We start from the raw sequence: 13,720 nt of genomic DNA on the forward strand, positions 1-13,720 counted from the left end.
TCGGTCCTTCATCTTATCTATGAAGGGTATTCGGTCTCCTTCATCTCTTCTATGACGGGTCCTCGACTTTTCATCTTTTTACCTCACTTATAAGTGTCTTCGGCCCATCATCTAATTTATGAAGGGTCGTTGGTCCTCATCTCTACTATGAAGGTATTCGGGCCTTTAGCTCCTCTATGAAAGGTATTCGGTCCTTCAGTTCGTCTATGAAGGCTCTTCGGGGCTTGATCTCATCTACAGATGGTATTCGGCCCTTTATATCACCAATGAAGGATGCTGGGCCCTTCATCTAAGAAGGGTGCTGGGCCTTTCATCTATGAAGAGTGCTGGGCCCTTCATCTCATCTATGAGTTGCTTTCGGCCCTTCATCTCGCCTGTGAAGGGTCTTCGGCCCTTCATCTCGTCTGTGAGGGTCTTCGGGTCTTCTCGCCTCTGATAGATATTCGGCCCTTCACCTCGCCTATGATAGATATTCGACCCTTCATCTCGCCTATGAAGGCTCTTCGGCCCTTCATCTCGCCTATGAAGGCTCTACGACCCTTCATCTCGCCTATGAAGGCTCTTCGGCCCTTCATCTCGCCTATGAAGGCTCTACGGCCCTTCATCTCAGTTATGGAGAGTCTCCGGCCCTTCATTTTGGCTATGAGGAGTCTCCAGCCTTTCATCTCGCCTATGAAGGCTCTTCGGCCCTTCATCTCATTTGAGAATTCTCTTCGACTCTTGACCCCATCTCTTAAGAGTTTCAGCCCTTCATCTCATCTATGAATGGTCTTTGGCCCTTCATATCGCCTATGAAGGCTCTTCGGCCCTTCATCTCGCCTATAAAGGCTCTTCGGCCCTTCATCTCAGCTATGAAGGGTCTCAGGCCCTTCACCTCAGCTATGAAGGTTCTTCGGCTCTTCATTTCGCCTGTGGAGACTCTTCAGCCCTGCATCTGACTTATGAAAGGCTCTTCGGCCCTTCATCTCAGTTATGTAGAGTCTCCGGCCCTTCATTTTGACTATGAGGAGTCTCCAGCCCTTAATCTCATATATGAAGAGTCTCCGGCCTTCATCTCATTTGAGAATTCTCTTGGCTCTTAACCCATTTCTTAAGAGTTTCAGCCCTTTATCTATCCAATATATTTAGGAACGAAAGATCTGGTGTGAAGATAGGTGTATCGGTCCTCCTTTCTTGTACACCACAAAGGGTATAAAAGTAAAATTTGAAAAATATATATCTCTGAATTGCGAAATAAATTTCAAACTTGCATATTCCAATATTTATTCTAACACAAGATCTGTAAAGATGATATAGTCAGCCCACCCCTTCTGGTACATCCCCCACAAGGGTAACAATGTCTCACATAACTTGCGATACAAGTCAAACTTGGTCTGTCTTAATATTTTTCTTGTTTGAGAGTTAAAGTGTTTGGCCAAATAATACTCGTATGCTATCTGTAATATCGGCAAAGACACTATATACCTAAAGTGCAGGGTGTTCAAGAATTCTTAATCCGAAATGTTCAAAAAAAATCTGGTGGGCATGGCAAAACCACCCCATTTCCAGTTACTTACGATATTAACTCTCAAACAGACTGTTCTCTACTATTACCTCCACTTTCATAATCTACTGAGTTTTCTGTACTAACAATTAGTTTACTTACTTCTGGTATGTACTATCAACTTCTGCAGGAACGGGAAATCTACTATTTATTGCAACATCTGGCAATACCTTTTGGCGTATTCGGAAATTGTTATCGATCCACAACAATTTACGTTGTTATCATTCGACGAACAGGTTGGTGAAATCTTAAACGGTATGGTTCAATGAATTAAAATTTCATTGCATTATCAGGAATGAAAGAATATTTATACTTACCCCATCCGTGGCATTGCCGCACATTGTGGTAAATTGATGTTGCACAATAAATCTGGCCCACAATCACCAATAGCGCTCGTTGAGGGGTATTTGTGCCCAGACACAGGGCATAGGTATTACGACCTGTACAAGCAAACGTCTGAGTTGCATCACCAACATTACAACTACCACAGGTTGGCGCAATGTTCGATGATCGGGGTTGGCATGTCACTGTCGAGGCTGTCGAGCAAATGTAATCCGGCGGGCAGGAATTTATAGATCCCGTAGCTACATTATTCGCACATATTTGATACTGCGTCTCTGAAACACACGCTATTTGCGTCGCAGTGGAGCAGTCGTTGCATTGGCCTTCGATTTGTAGAAAAGTGCAAAGAAAAACTGTAAGGAGCTGAATAATTACTTTTAGTTCAGAATTTTTAATATATATATTTTTTTAGTCTACATACTATTTCAAATTTCTTTAGCTGAACTGCCATTTTCGCACTTTAGATATCTACTAAGTGACTTGTTTTTGTTCATGTTGATTTTATTCAAATTTTTTACAAACATTCGTTATCTTTATTGTCCTGTTGATGCCCGAATTCAAATAATTTATTAGAGTAATAGTATTGTCAAGGTTCTTCAACACAAGGTGGATTTTATCAATGGCCAGATCCAGTTCTCATATCTTGGGGTTGAAAGTGCTTGTTTACTGGCAGATTTTTTTCCATAAGTCGTTATATTATAATAATTCGGATTTAAAGTGTATTTGTCTTGCTAACCTTGACCAGCAAACTTCAGAAATTGTGATGTTTAATTTCTTTAAGTCTACACAAGTCAAACTAAGAATATTGAATTAACATCATAATACAAGAAAGTGAAGGTGACTATAGCCTGGACTATAGACTGGACGGGACAGGACATTTTCGGCATTCTTCATATCAAAGTTTTCGTCCTTTTTACCAGCATAATAGTTACCGATCATTATACAAAATTGTGGTGTCTTTCTCGTCCCTCTGCTTTAACTACAATTGAAATTTTGCAGTTATCGGACTATAATAGCTAAGAATCCGGTAAAAATTAAAGGGTGAGATAAAAAACTGCAACGAAGTCAAACGCCATAATTTTTAAATTTGTTTTTTCATTTTTATTGAATGAACCAAAAAATGTCGGAAATAGCATCAAATTTTGGAATAAGTTTAGATTTGTTCAAATTGGTCAACTTTGGCATGAGTTATGACCTTCAAACGGCCAATGAAACCGTCACACTCTCCCCGAATGTTGCTCTGCCATATTTTGGCCCATTCCCGGCGAAGCGCTTGCTTGAGGTGATCGACACTTTGGTATTTTTTAGTGCCAACCTTGCATTCCAAAATACTCCTGACACAATAGTCCAACGGATTGGTATCCGGAGATTTTGGTGGCCATTGTGCGCTGGAAATGAAGCGAGGGAACTCATTTTGTAAACATTCTTAGGTGGCGCGTGCTGAGTGCGATGGTGCAGAATCCTGTTGAAATTTCCAGGTTTGCGGCCAAAATGTTTGCGTGCCCAAGGCTCTAATACACCCTCCAGAATATTTTCGCGATAATATTCGGCATATATTCTGATGCCATGGTCGATTAATACGAGTAGAGAGCGACCATCGGCTGTTATGGCGGCCCACACCATCACTATGGCCAGCTGACCTCTTTGGCAAGTAAACACGATCATTTTGTTTGTTTACAAAATCAAAATCGGCCGTTCACCACTTTCGGCCAAGCGAAGCAACACTTTAGCTCTTTTGAGTATATTTTCTTTCTGTTGCGGAGTAAGTTCTTGCACTTTTTGCAATTTCAATGGCTTTACCACGAGTTCATTTTTCAATATTTGACGAATGAAATATTGCGATATGTTCAGCTCACAAGACATTTTTCGGTCACTGCGACGCGGTTTTCGAACAAGTCGCTTCTTTACTTTTCGAACCATTTCTGTTGATGTTGCCTTTTCTTCAGTCCACTTCCTTGACGTAGGGCTACGCTACCAATATCACGGTAACGAGCGATGGTACGAGAGACAAACGATTTATTATTTATATTTATATAGGAGGTACAAGAAGGAGTGGGCCGATTTGCCCATCCCCGAACTCGAAACGAAATGACGGTTCCAAATTACTAAATTTGAAAGCATCCTGGTTTGTTTGGATTGAAGTCAAAGCGATACTTCAGGAGGATGTGCCACAACAAGCAATTGCAACTTGCCACCAATACAGCATTAGCCAGTGGTCTCTACTTGAAACCTCAATGCAATAGAATGCTGATATACTGCCGACAATGAAACGATAACTACGCAATTCAAGTCCACATTTATGACTAGTCTTCTTGTAGTAAAGTGGGTCAGAAGGCGATTGTGCAGCACGAACCTATGCCATGGGTACGTCTACTTTTATTTCTTTCTGAACGTTCCTCTTGCGTTTGAGAATCACGGACATTCATATGAACTACCGTAGAGCATTGTCGTCAATATGCCCATTGTTTTTAAAGTGATATTTAAATGTGAGAGAGATTCTACTCATCAAACCCATTATGATAATATATTAATGGTTTTCGGGTCCTAAATTTAATTGGTTTAAGAACTGGGAGTGACCATTTATTGAACCCACCAAATCATTGTTGAAGTTACACCTACTAAATTTTAATGCGATCTCATCACTGCAAATATTTTAAAAAAGTGCGCATGGTCGGTCCATCCGTCCATCCTGAATCGATACGTTCATTGTTTGAAAGAACAAGCGTCTTTAAAGATGGGGCATGTAAAGGGTATCATGCCCCTTCGAATTAAAAAAAAAAACAAAAAAAAATAAGATCTTTTTTTCACCACGGTAAATTCCTCAATGTTCTGTGAACATTTCAGAAAAATCACACATTTTGCAACACAACCATGAATTTCAAAGAAATGTCGCAATACCTCCCAGAGTTGTTCAAGCCAATACACAAGCAGCTATTTATCTTTCAAATCAGATATGAGATCAGTTTTACCATACACAAAATAAACACACAAAATATACCTGCACCATTTGAAAAAAATTCCAAATTTCAAAAAAAAAAAAAAAAAAAAAAACAGTAAATAAAGTCTTATATCGGGCGGGTCGATTTTATGATACCCTACACCACATAACAAATAAAAGTTTTATATGGAATTTGTGAAAATTAAATCATACAAACTCATATATGACAGGAATATTCTCCCCTGAATCAATTTCAACCACATTAGCCGAGTCATTTCGGGCTTGTATTTCTCATTTCCCGATTAACTTGAAATCGGATAAAGTTATATATTTGAAGCTATACCCAAATCTGAACCGATCTAGATAACATTTACCAAAGGTATTTCTAAGCTGCATTTGATATATTTCCCAAATATCAATGTTGCATAGTGCATAATACGACTGCGGAGGACAAAAATAACAAATCGGATGAACAATATATATGGAAGCTATAGCTGTATCTAAGTCGATTTCGATTAAATTGGTGTAATTATTTTCAGGCCTAGAACAGACGGATCGACTCAGAATGAGATTCTATGCAGATCATCAAAAGGAACTATGGGTATATCTCCTTTCTTTTTGCCTGTTACAAACAAATGCACAAAGATGTAATACCCGGGCCGCTTTATAGTGTAGGGTATAAAAAAAATCGGGTCTATGCGAAGACGTGGTACTGCAAAAACAATTTTCTACCATAGGCTGTAGTATCCATTACAAACTTCAAATACCAAATTTGAAACAATTTCGGTGAATAATTTCGCTTAAATCATCAAAGTACTGAATATCGGGAGGTACCGTTATATGTGGGCTTTACAAAGGCATGTACCTGCATAGACAATGTTCCTCCATAGCGAACTTTAAATACGAAATTCAAAATAAATCCGGTTAATAATGTCGCTAAAATCATCAAAATACCAAATATCGGGAGCTATCGTTATTTGGGTCGTATAGCTCCCAAATAATTGCATATACAATTTTTCGTCATAGGTTGAAGTACCCATTACGAATTTTATATACGAAATTTGAAACAATTCCGGTGGATAATGTCGCAAAAATCATTAAATTTCACTTCCAAGGGTAAGGTATTCAGAAGGAACTCCTTTTGTGGATTTAAGACAATTTCATTGAAAACTGTGGCTAAATGGTGGATAAATGGGGGCTATACGATATCGGGGAGCGATATACCCCATCTTCGAAATTGACCTGCATGCAGACAAAAGATCTGTGCAAAATTTTAGCTTCCTATCTAAATTAGTTTTGACGCTAGCGTGATTTCAACAGACTGACAGATGGACAGACAGACAGGGCTAAATGGTGTTCAAATTTTACTCCGATCAAGAATATATATACTTTGTTAAGTATAAAATATTATTTCGATGAGTTACAAACGGAATGACGAACTTAATACACTCTTTATACTATGTATGGTAGAGGGTGTAACAAATGTTAGATTACGGACAAATTAATTGGATTATTTAGCTTGACACATCAAAACAATCATTTTATTAAATTTTGGGTTGGTCCCTGTGTGTCTTAAAAAGGACATCCAGTGGGTCTAGTAGCCACACAATAACGGGAATATGGATCAAAATATGTACTTCCAGGGCAAGTGTAAATTTGACCAGACCATGTGCCATTGCGGGTAAGGAAACAGTAGACATAACTGAAATGAAATGACGTTAAAGAAAAACTGAACTATGTTATGCAAGTGGATCGCCTTACTTCCTGCAAGTGTTATCGACTTCGGCTGGCAGAGTAAATCTGGCATTTATGCGTATTATTTGACATAGATACTGAGCATACGTTGGCAAGGTTGAAGGTGTTGTAAGACTGGGAAAAGTCGGACTTGTTGTGGTCGTAGTTGTGCAAGTTGCAGTTACCTTAAAATTAAACAGAAATCAGTTATAAAGTCAACTAGCAAGTGTCTATTAGACCTACCCCTGCCGCGGCGGGAACACACATTTCAGCAAAATTTGTGTTACACACCAAATTTGTACCACAACTACCACGGCTGTGGTTGAGGGTACACTTTTCCCAGGCACAAAGCGTAGGTGTTGGTTCCTGTGCAGGCAAATGTTAAATTTGTCGAACACACATTGCAACTGCCACAGGATGCTGGAATATTCATTGTCGTTGAGACACAAATTGCCGATGTTGTCGTGGAGCACACATAACCCAAGGGGCAACTGCTTGCACTTCCAGTCGGGAGATTATTCACACAAAACTGATATTCGGTTTCCGAAACACACGCCATTTGAGTGGTATTAGTACAGACATTGCATTCGGCAGCCAGGACTCCATTTTTGATTTCAAAAGCAAAATTAGCTGGAAAACAAACTGTTTTGAGTAGTTCTATTCCACATCGATAAGTTATGACCTACAAGTAAGAATTTGAAAATTGCGAAAGACAACATCTTTAGTTTCTGCTGCAGTTTTAACAACTAATGATCTGCAAGTTGTTGTATCAACTTGTAATTAATCTGCTGCAGTGCGTTTTATCTAATCTGCAGATTTACGGGTTTGTTTTCTCTTAAACAATCTGTAAATGGGCTTCATAAATAATGGAATAAACCATGGGTAGATACTGTAAAGATATTTACAGAATATATTTAATGACAATAAATAGTATTATTAAGTGTACTTACATTTGTCATTGACGTTTACCTACTTGTAAAGGTTAAATACATCCAAGAAGTTCGACATGTTGCAAATTGTAGGCCAAGTTTTAATACTTGGCCTACAATTTGCAACATGTCGAACTTCTTGGATGTATTTAACCTTTACAAGTAGGTAAACGTCAAAGAAGGACGGGATCGACTATTTGATACTTTACTAAACTCTGGTTTGGTTTTTATTTATTTATTTATTATTTGAAGTAGACCATACCACCTATCAACATTTGGCTATAGAGCAGTTATAGTTTGGTTTCAGAGGGAACTAATGTTTGGGAGGCATCTCCAATTCTAAATCGATTTTCACTAATTTTGACGGAGACATTTTAATCTTTTATACCAAATAACATTGCTATAGAGTGCATGATATCACGTTAAGAAAGATTGTATTAAAAAAATATACATCGGACCCAAGTTCCACCAAATGGAAACGAACGTCCCAAAATTCACTCCATTTGGGCTAATATTTGCCATAATTGGCACAATAAACTTGAAATCAGATTAAAGATTTTTATGGGAGTTACATCCAAATCTTAGCCGATCTAGATAAATTTTAAAAAAGGTATTTCCGAGCTCTATAAGATATCTTGTACCAAATATCATTGTTATCGAATGGATATTTCGAATTTGAGGGACTTAAACACGAAATCGAATGAAACGTACAGGGTGAAATGAAAAAAACTGCAACTAACTTCAGACTGCTGTCATTTCTAACACAGCTGTTAAAATTATTCCAGTGACAGCTCATTATATTGTTTACAGACGTACAAAAGCATTTTGGTGAGAATTTTCCACAAAAAAAAGTTATTCTTAATGGAACTCAAGCGTTATAGTTTAATTTCTTTATATTTGGCTAGAAAACCATAGGAGGCTATCGTTACAGCACTCCAGTATTAAATGTGAATAAATATTTTGTGTCTCGTACCATCGCTCATTACCGTGATACTGGTAGCGTAGCCCGACGTCAAGGAAGAGGAGGAAAAAACATCAGCAGAAATGATTCGAAAAGTACACAAGCGACTGGATCGAAACCCGCGTCGCAGTGGCCGAATGGCTCGTGAGCTGAACATATCGCAATATTCCATTCGGCAAATGTTGAAAAATGAGCTCAGTGTAAAGCCATTGAAGTTCAAAAAGTGCAAGAACTTACACAGCAACTGAAGAGAATAGATTCAAAAGAGATAAAGTGTTGCTTCGCTCCAATTGAAATAGGGTGAGATAAAAAATGCAACAAAGTCAAACGCCATAATTATTAATACTTTTTTTTTTAAATTTTATTGAATGAAAGCAAAAAATGTCGGAAATAGCATCAAATTTTAGAACAAGTTTAGATTTGTTCGAATTGATCACCTTTGGCACGAATTGTGGCCTTCAAACGGCCAATTAAACCGACACACGCTGTTAGAATGTTCCTCTGCGGTATTTTGAACCATTCCAGGCGAAGCGCTTGCTTGTGGTGATCGACACTTTGGTATTGTTAGTGCCAACCTTGCTTTCCAAAATACTCCAGACACAATGGTCCAACGGATTGGAATCCGGAGATTTTGGTGGCCATTGCGCGCTGGAAATGAAGCGAGAAACCTCATTTTGTAACTATTCTTGGGTGGCGCATGTTGAGTGCGATGGTGCTGAGTCCTGTTGGAATGTCAAACAACCTCCAGAATATTTCGCGATAATAACCGGCATTTATTCTGATGCCACTGTCGATTAATACGAGCGGAGAACGATCACCGACTGTTATGACGGCCCACACCACACCATCACCTTGGTCGGCGTTAGAGTTCAGGTGGCCAACCGAACGTGCACATTTTCAGCTCACCTCTTTGGAAAAACTGTTGGACAACGAATGTGTTCTCATCGGAGAAAACCAAATTCGGCAGTTCACATCTTTCGTCCAAGCGAAGCAACTCTTTAGCTCTTTTGAGTATATTTTCTATCTGCTGCGGTGTAAGTTGTTGCACTTTTTGGAATTTCAATGGCTTTACTCCGAGCTCATTTTTTAATATTTGCCGAATGGAATATTACAATATGTTCAGCTCACGAGCCATTTTTCGGCCACTACGACGCGGGTTTCGATCAAGTCGCTTCTGTACTTTTCGAATCATTTTTGCTGATGTTGCTGTTTTCTTCGGTCCACTTTCTAGACGTCGAGCTGCGCTACCAGTATTACGGTAACGAGCGATGGTACGAGACACAAAAGATTTATTCACATTTAAATGCTGGAGTGCTCTAACGATAGCCACATGTGGGTTCCTGCGAAATATAAAGAAATCACACTATCACGCTTGAATTCCATTTCGAATAACTTTTTTCTGGGAAATTCTCACCAAAGTGCTTTTGTACGCTTGCAAACAATATAATAGGCTGTCACTGGAATAATTTAACAGCTGTCGGACGAGTGGCTTTGAAACGACAGCAGTCTGAATTTGGTTGCAGTTGTTCATCTCACCCTGTATTGTCCCACTGAATCTGTGTGTGAATCTAAATCAAATATGTCGAGAAAATAATAAAAAATTGTAGAGTTTTAAGATATACAATTTTTTTCGAACATTTGTATCCCAAAACTCTTTGTTTTGGAGAATAATCCGCAATCCGAATTGCGTTTAACTCCAAATTCCTTTTTTGCTCACATGGAATATATGGGATATTCGTATAGTTTGTTTGTAACTACAAACTCTAGCCCCGTATGCAGATTTGTGGAAATTTTGGCAATTAGTGTATTTTTTGACAGGTCTACAGCATTAGAGCTAATTATACTTTACGCCACATAGCGATAAGGGTATTACGTCTGTGTGCAGTTGTTTGCCACATGAAGGAGAAAGCGAGATAGAGCCATAGTTCCTTTTGAGAATCTTCATAGAATCACTTTCTGAGTCGATTTATGAATGTCAGTCCGTCCGTCCATTAATTATCCGATTTAGATGACATTTTCCAAACAATATTTGTTTGGCCCAAGGACGAACCCTACTGAAAATGGCGAGAATCGGTTCAAATTTAGATATAGCTCCCATATATATCTTCAACCGATTTCGGGCAAATGTGCACCAAATGGCCAATTCATTCCAAATGACCTGAATTTTAGCACATCCGATCCAATTCAGCTTGAAAGCACTATTGAGCTCCCATATATATTTTTATCCGATTTGGTAAATCCCTCACCTGCTTAATTTGCAATTTGCAACAATGATATTGATACTGGACATCAGACAAAGCTCGAAAATAACACAGCCAAATTTATCGTAATATAATATGTAATATCAGCCCGAATTTTACCATTTTGTGAAATTCGATCCAATATATTATTATCATATCATGGACTATACGGCAATGTTATTTGGTCATAGTTGGTATGATCTACCTTACGTAACTTCCCAAAATAAAGGTTTTTGTTACGGGAGCTCTACTAAATATGCATAGCGGTGTAGGGTAGGCCGATTTTTGACCTTTTCTTACTTGTATACATATATATGACCAATCTACGTACCTCAAAAAATTACTTGTTCAATTTATAAGATACGGGTCTAAATTGGCAGAGTAGCGCGGTACGGCCCCTCCTATTTTTTAAGGTTTTGATTATTTGTTTTATTTTATCTTTTATTGTCAAATGCTTAGCTAACTATGGAGATTGATTGTGGTGAAAGTAGATTACTTTTACAATTTCCCCAGAATTATATCTCTAGAAATTACATGACAGTACACTAGATCAACCCATAAAAATATGCGATAAGATATAGGAAGATTCTTGATTCTTCATATAAACTGTGTGAAAACTATGAATTGCAGTTCGTTATTCGTTGCCACTGCAGATAGACAATAGATCAAAATGAATCTCATTTTAAAAATTGGCGGGGTAAGTGAATTATTTCAAATTTCCAAATTTTATTTTTAAATCCATATTTCGGTTTCAGTTATTTGCGGTTGTCTTCCTGATATCCTTGATGGCAACCGATACAGGTGCTGATTGCAACGTCTGCAATGCTGGCAGTAATACAGCCTGTGTCTCAAAGAACGAATACAGGCAATGCAACTCAAGCAGCAAACCATTTGGAAAGTTGTACGAATGCAATGAGGGTTATTTTTGTTCCATTTGGGCACATGTTCCGACGTACCAGAACTAGCCGAATGTAATGACTGTGGAAAGTGTGATGCAACTAAAACGTTTGCTTGCACTGGTACAAACACATTTAGTCTATGTCTTGGAACTGATAACACAACAGATATTGGGCTCAGTGCTCCGGCAATTTGGTGTGTAACGCAAATGATCCTCGGATATGTGTGGAGGTGTGTTAACAAAATTCCTTTCAAATTGTATGAAATTCAGTATTGATCTGAGCATTTTTCAGGATGCAGCAACCTGTTCATTTAGGGATGACCCTACGACGACCACGACAACGACCACAACAGAAGCAACCACAACCTCAACGACAACACCTTCGCCCAAAGAAGATCCCGCAGGTTTTTGTGCTGTAATTCAACAGGAAGGCCGTTTTCCAGTTGGTACAGATGATGCAACTACATGCCATCAGTAAGATCATAGAATTGAAGGAGAAATGTAGGTGTCTGACACTGATTTTAACATTTGTTTGTATGTTTCCAGATATGTTCACTGTTTGAATGTCAATGGCGTTTGGTATGGACCAACTTATAATTGCCCCGGCAAATATTTTATGACAGTGCCCTGAAATCATGCGTGCCAAAAATGCCAGCACATTGTGGCCCCAAAGTCTCAGGATTATCGTTCCGTAGTATTTTATTGGAATGATTCCAAGCCTAGTGATAATAATAACTTTTATTCACCTGCATTTTGGATTTGTGCATTGATTTCGTTTTAATAAATGGCATATAAATGCACTTTCTATAGCGGCATTTAAAATCCGGAGATTTTCTCAAACGTATTATATGGTTTTATGCCTAGGTTCACATGTTACATATCCGTCCGACATGTTACATTCCTCGATCCCTAGTTATTAAATATCTACTTAATTTCCACACAAATTTTACGAGCAAATATTAACTTTTGTTTTTTGTTCCTTTCTAATCACTCTCAGAACTAAAACAAGTATAGAAAGGTCAAAAGACAAGGAGACAACTTTATGATATCCCACGCCACTAAGAATATTTAGTAGAGCTACCCGTAACAAATAAACATTCATATTGGGAATTATCGTACCAACTATGAATGTTTATTCCCTACAGGGTGAGATAACAACAAGTAAAAAAACATTAAGTTCGGCCGGGCCAAAATTTTGATACCCTCGACCTCAGGGTAAAGGAAACATTAGAGCCTATATACCAATTTTAGACATATTCATGGGAAAATGTGCCAAAAGTCATCAAAATACCGAATATCGGGAAATTCGGCTATGTGGGGCTATACAAAAACGTGGACCTATACATACAAATACCAATTTTTGGACAAATCAGTGAAAAAATGTGGCAGTAACCATCAAAATAACGAATATCGGGAGATACCGTTATATGGGGGCTATACCCAATCGTGGACCCATGCATGCTTTGTTTCGCCACCGTAGCTGGAACCTATTATGACCAACAAATACCAATTTTTAGACAAATCCGTGAAAAAATGTGGCAAAAAGGTACCTTTATATGGGGGCTATACCAAAGCGTGGACCTATACATGCAATGTCTCGCTAAACGAGCTATGACCTACAAATACCAATTTTATAGACATATCCGCGAAAAATGTGCCGAAAATCATCAAAACACTGAATATCGGTAGGTACCGTTATATAGGGACTATACCAAAACGTGGACCGAAATATTCAATACCAACCATCCTAGACACAATACAAATTGCTCTGCTAAATTTTTGCGCTCTACGTCAAATAATGGGCTGTATCGTGATTTCAACAGACAGACAGACGGACATCGTAAAATCGACTTAGATTTTATGCTGATTATGAATATATATACTTTATGGGGTCTACGACGAATATTTAAGGATGTTACAAGCGGAATGACAAAGTTAATACACCTCTTTTCCAAGTTGGAGGGTATAAAAATGCAAAATTAGAATAAGTTTAGATTTATTCGAATTTGTCACCTTTGGCATGAATTATGGCCTTCAAACGGCCAATGATGCTGTCCGAATGCTCTGCGGTATTTTGGCCCATTCCCGACGAAGCGCTTGCTGGAAGGGATCGACACTTTTGTATTTTTTAAGTG

The 13,720-nt window shown here is 38.4% G+C and overlaps 2 protein-coding genes across 2 annotated transcripts in view; both read right to left on the bottom strand.

Annotated features, from left to right (window-relative positions):
* LOC101896377 (myosin-G heavy chain) overlaps window positions 1-1,884 on the bottom strand; it is a 55,440-nt gene extending 53,556 nt beyond the window's left edge. The window contains exons 1-2 of the mRNA XM_059121640.1: window positions 1,861-1,884; window positions 1,714-1,790 (exon numbers count right to left, since the gene is read on the bottom strand). Coding sequence (XP_058977623.1) covers window positions 1,714-1,790; window positions 1,861-1,884 — 101 coding nt within the window. The remainder of the gene's footprint in view (window positions 1-1,713; window positions 1,791-1,860) is intronic.
* A 4,440-nt stretch (window positions 1,885-6,324) lies between these two features.
* Window positions 6,325-6,886, bottom strand: LOC131802188 (uncharacterized). The gene is made up of 3 exons (XM_059121796.1): window positions 6,801-6,886; window positions 6,585-6,742; window positions 6,325-6,525 (listed from the first exon to the last, which is right to left on the bottom strand). Exons 1-3 carry the CDS (start codon window positions 6,822-6,824, stop codon window positions 6,396-6,398), a joined length of 312 nt encoding a protein of 103 aa, XP_058977779.1. The 5' UTR covers window positions 6,825-6,886; the 3' UTR covers window positions 6,325-6,395.
* Between the last annotated feature and the right edge of the window lie 6,834 nt (window positions 6,887-13,720).

Source organism: Musca domestica, unplaced genomic scaffold (genome assembly GCF_030504385.1).
Source record: "Musca domestica strain aabys unplaced genomic scaffold, Musca_domestica.polishedcontigs.V.1.1 2, whole genome shotgun sequence".
In the NCBI taxonomy this organism is placed as follows: Eukaryota; Metazoa; Arthropoda; class Insecta; order Diptera; family Muscidae; genus Musca; species Musca domestica.

Bases quoted from the DNA above. Each gene is read 5' to 3' on its own strand.
- LOC131802188 (XM_059121796.1), bottom strand. From the start codon at position 6,824: ATGTGTGTTCCCGCCGCGGCAGGG. The intron at 6,743-6,800 runs GTAGGTCTAATA...TTTAATTTTAAG, and splicing joins GTGTTCCCGCCGCGGCAGGG to GTAACTGCAACTTGCACAAC. The intron at 6,526-6,584 runs GTAAGGCGATCC...ATTTCATTTCAG, and splicing joins GTCGATAACACTTGCAGGAA to TTATGTCTACTGTTTCCTTA.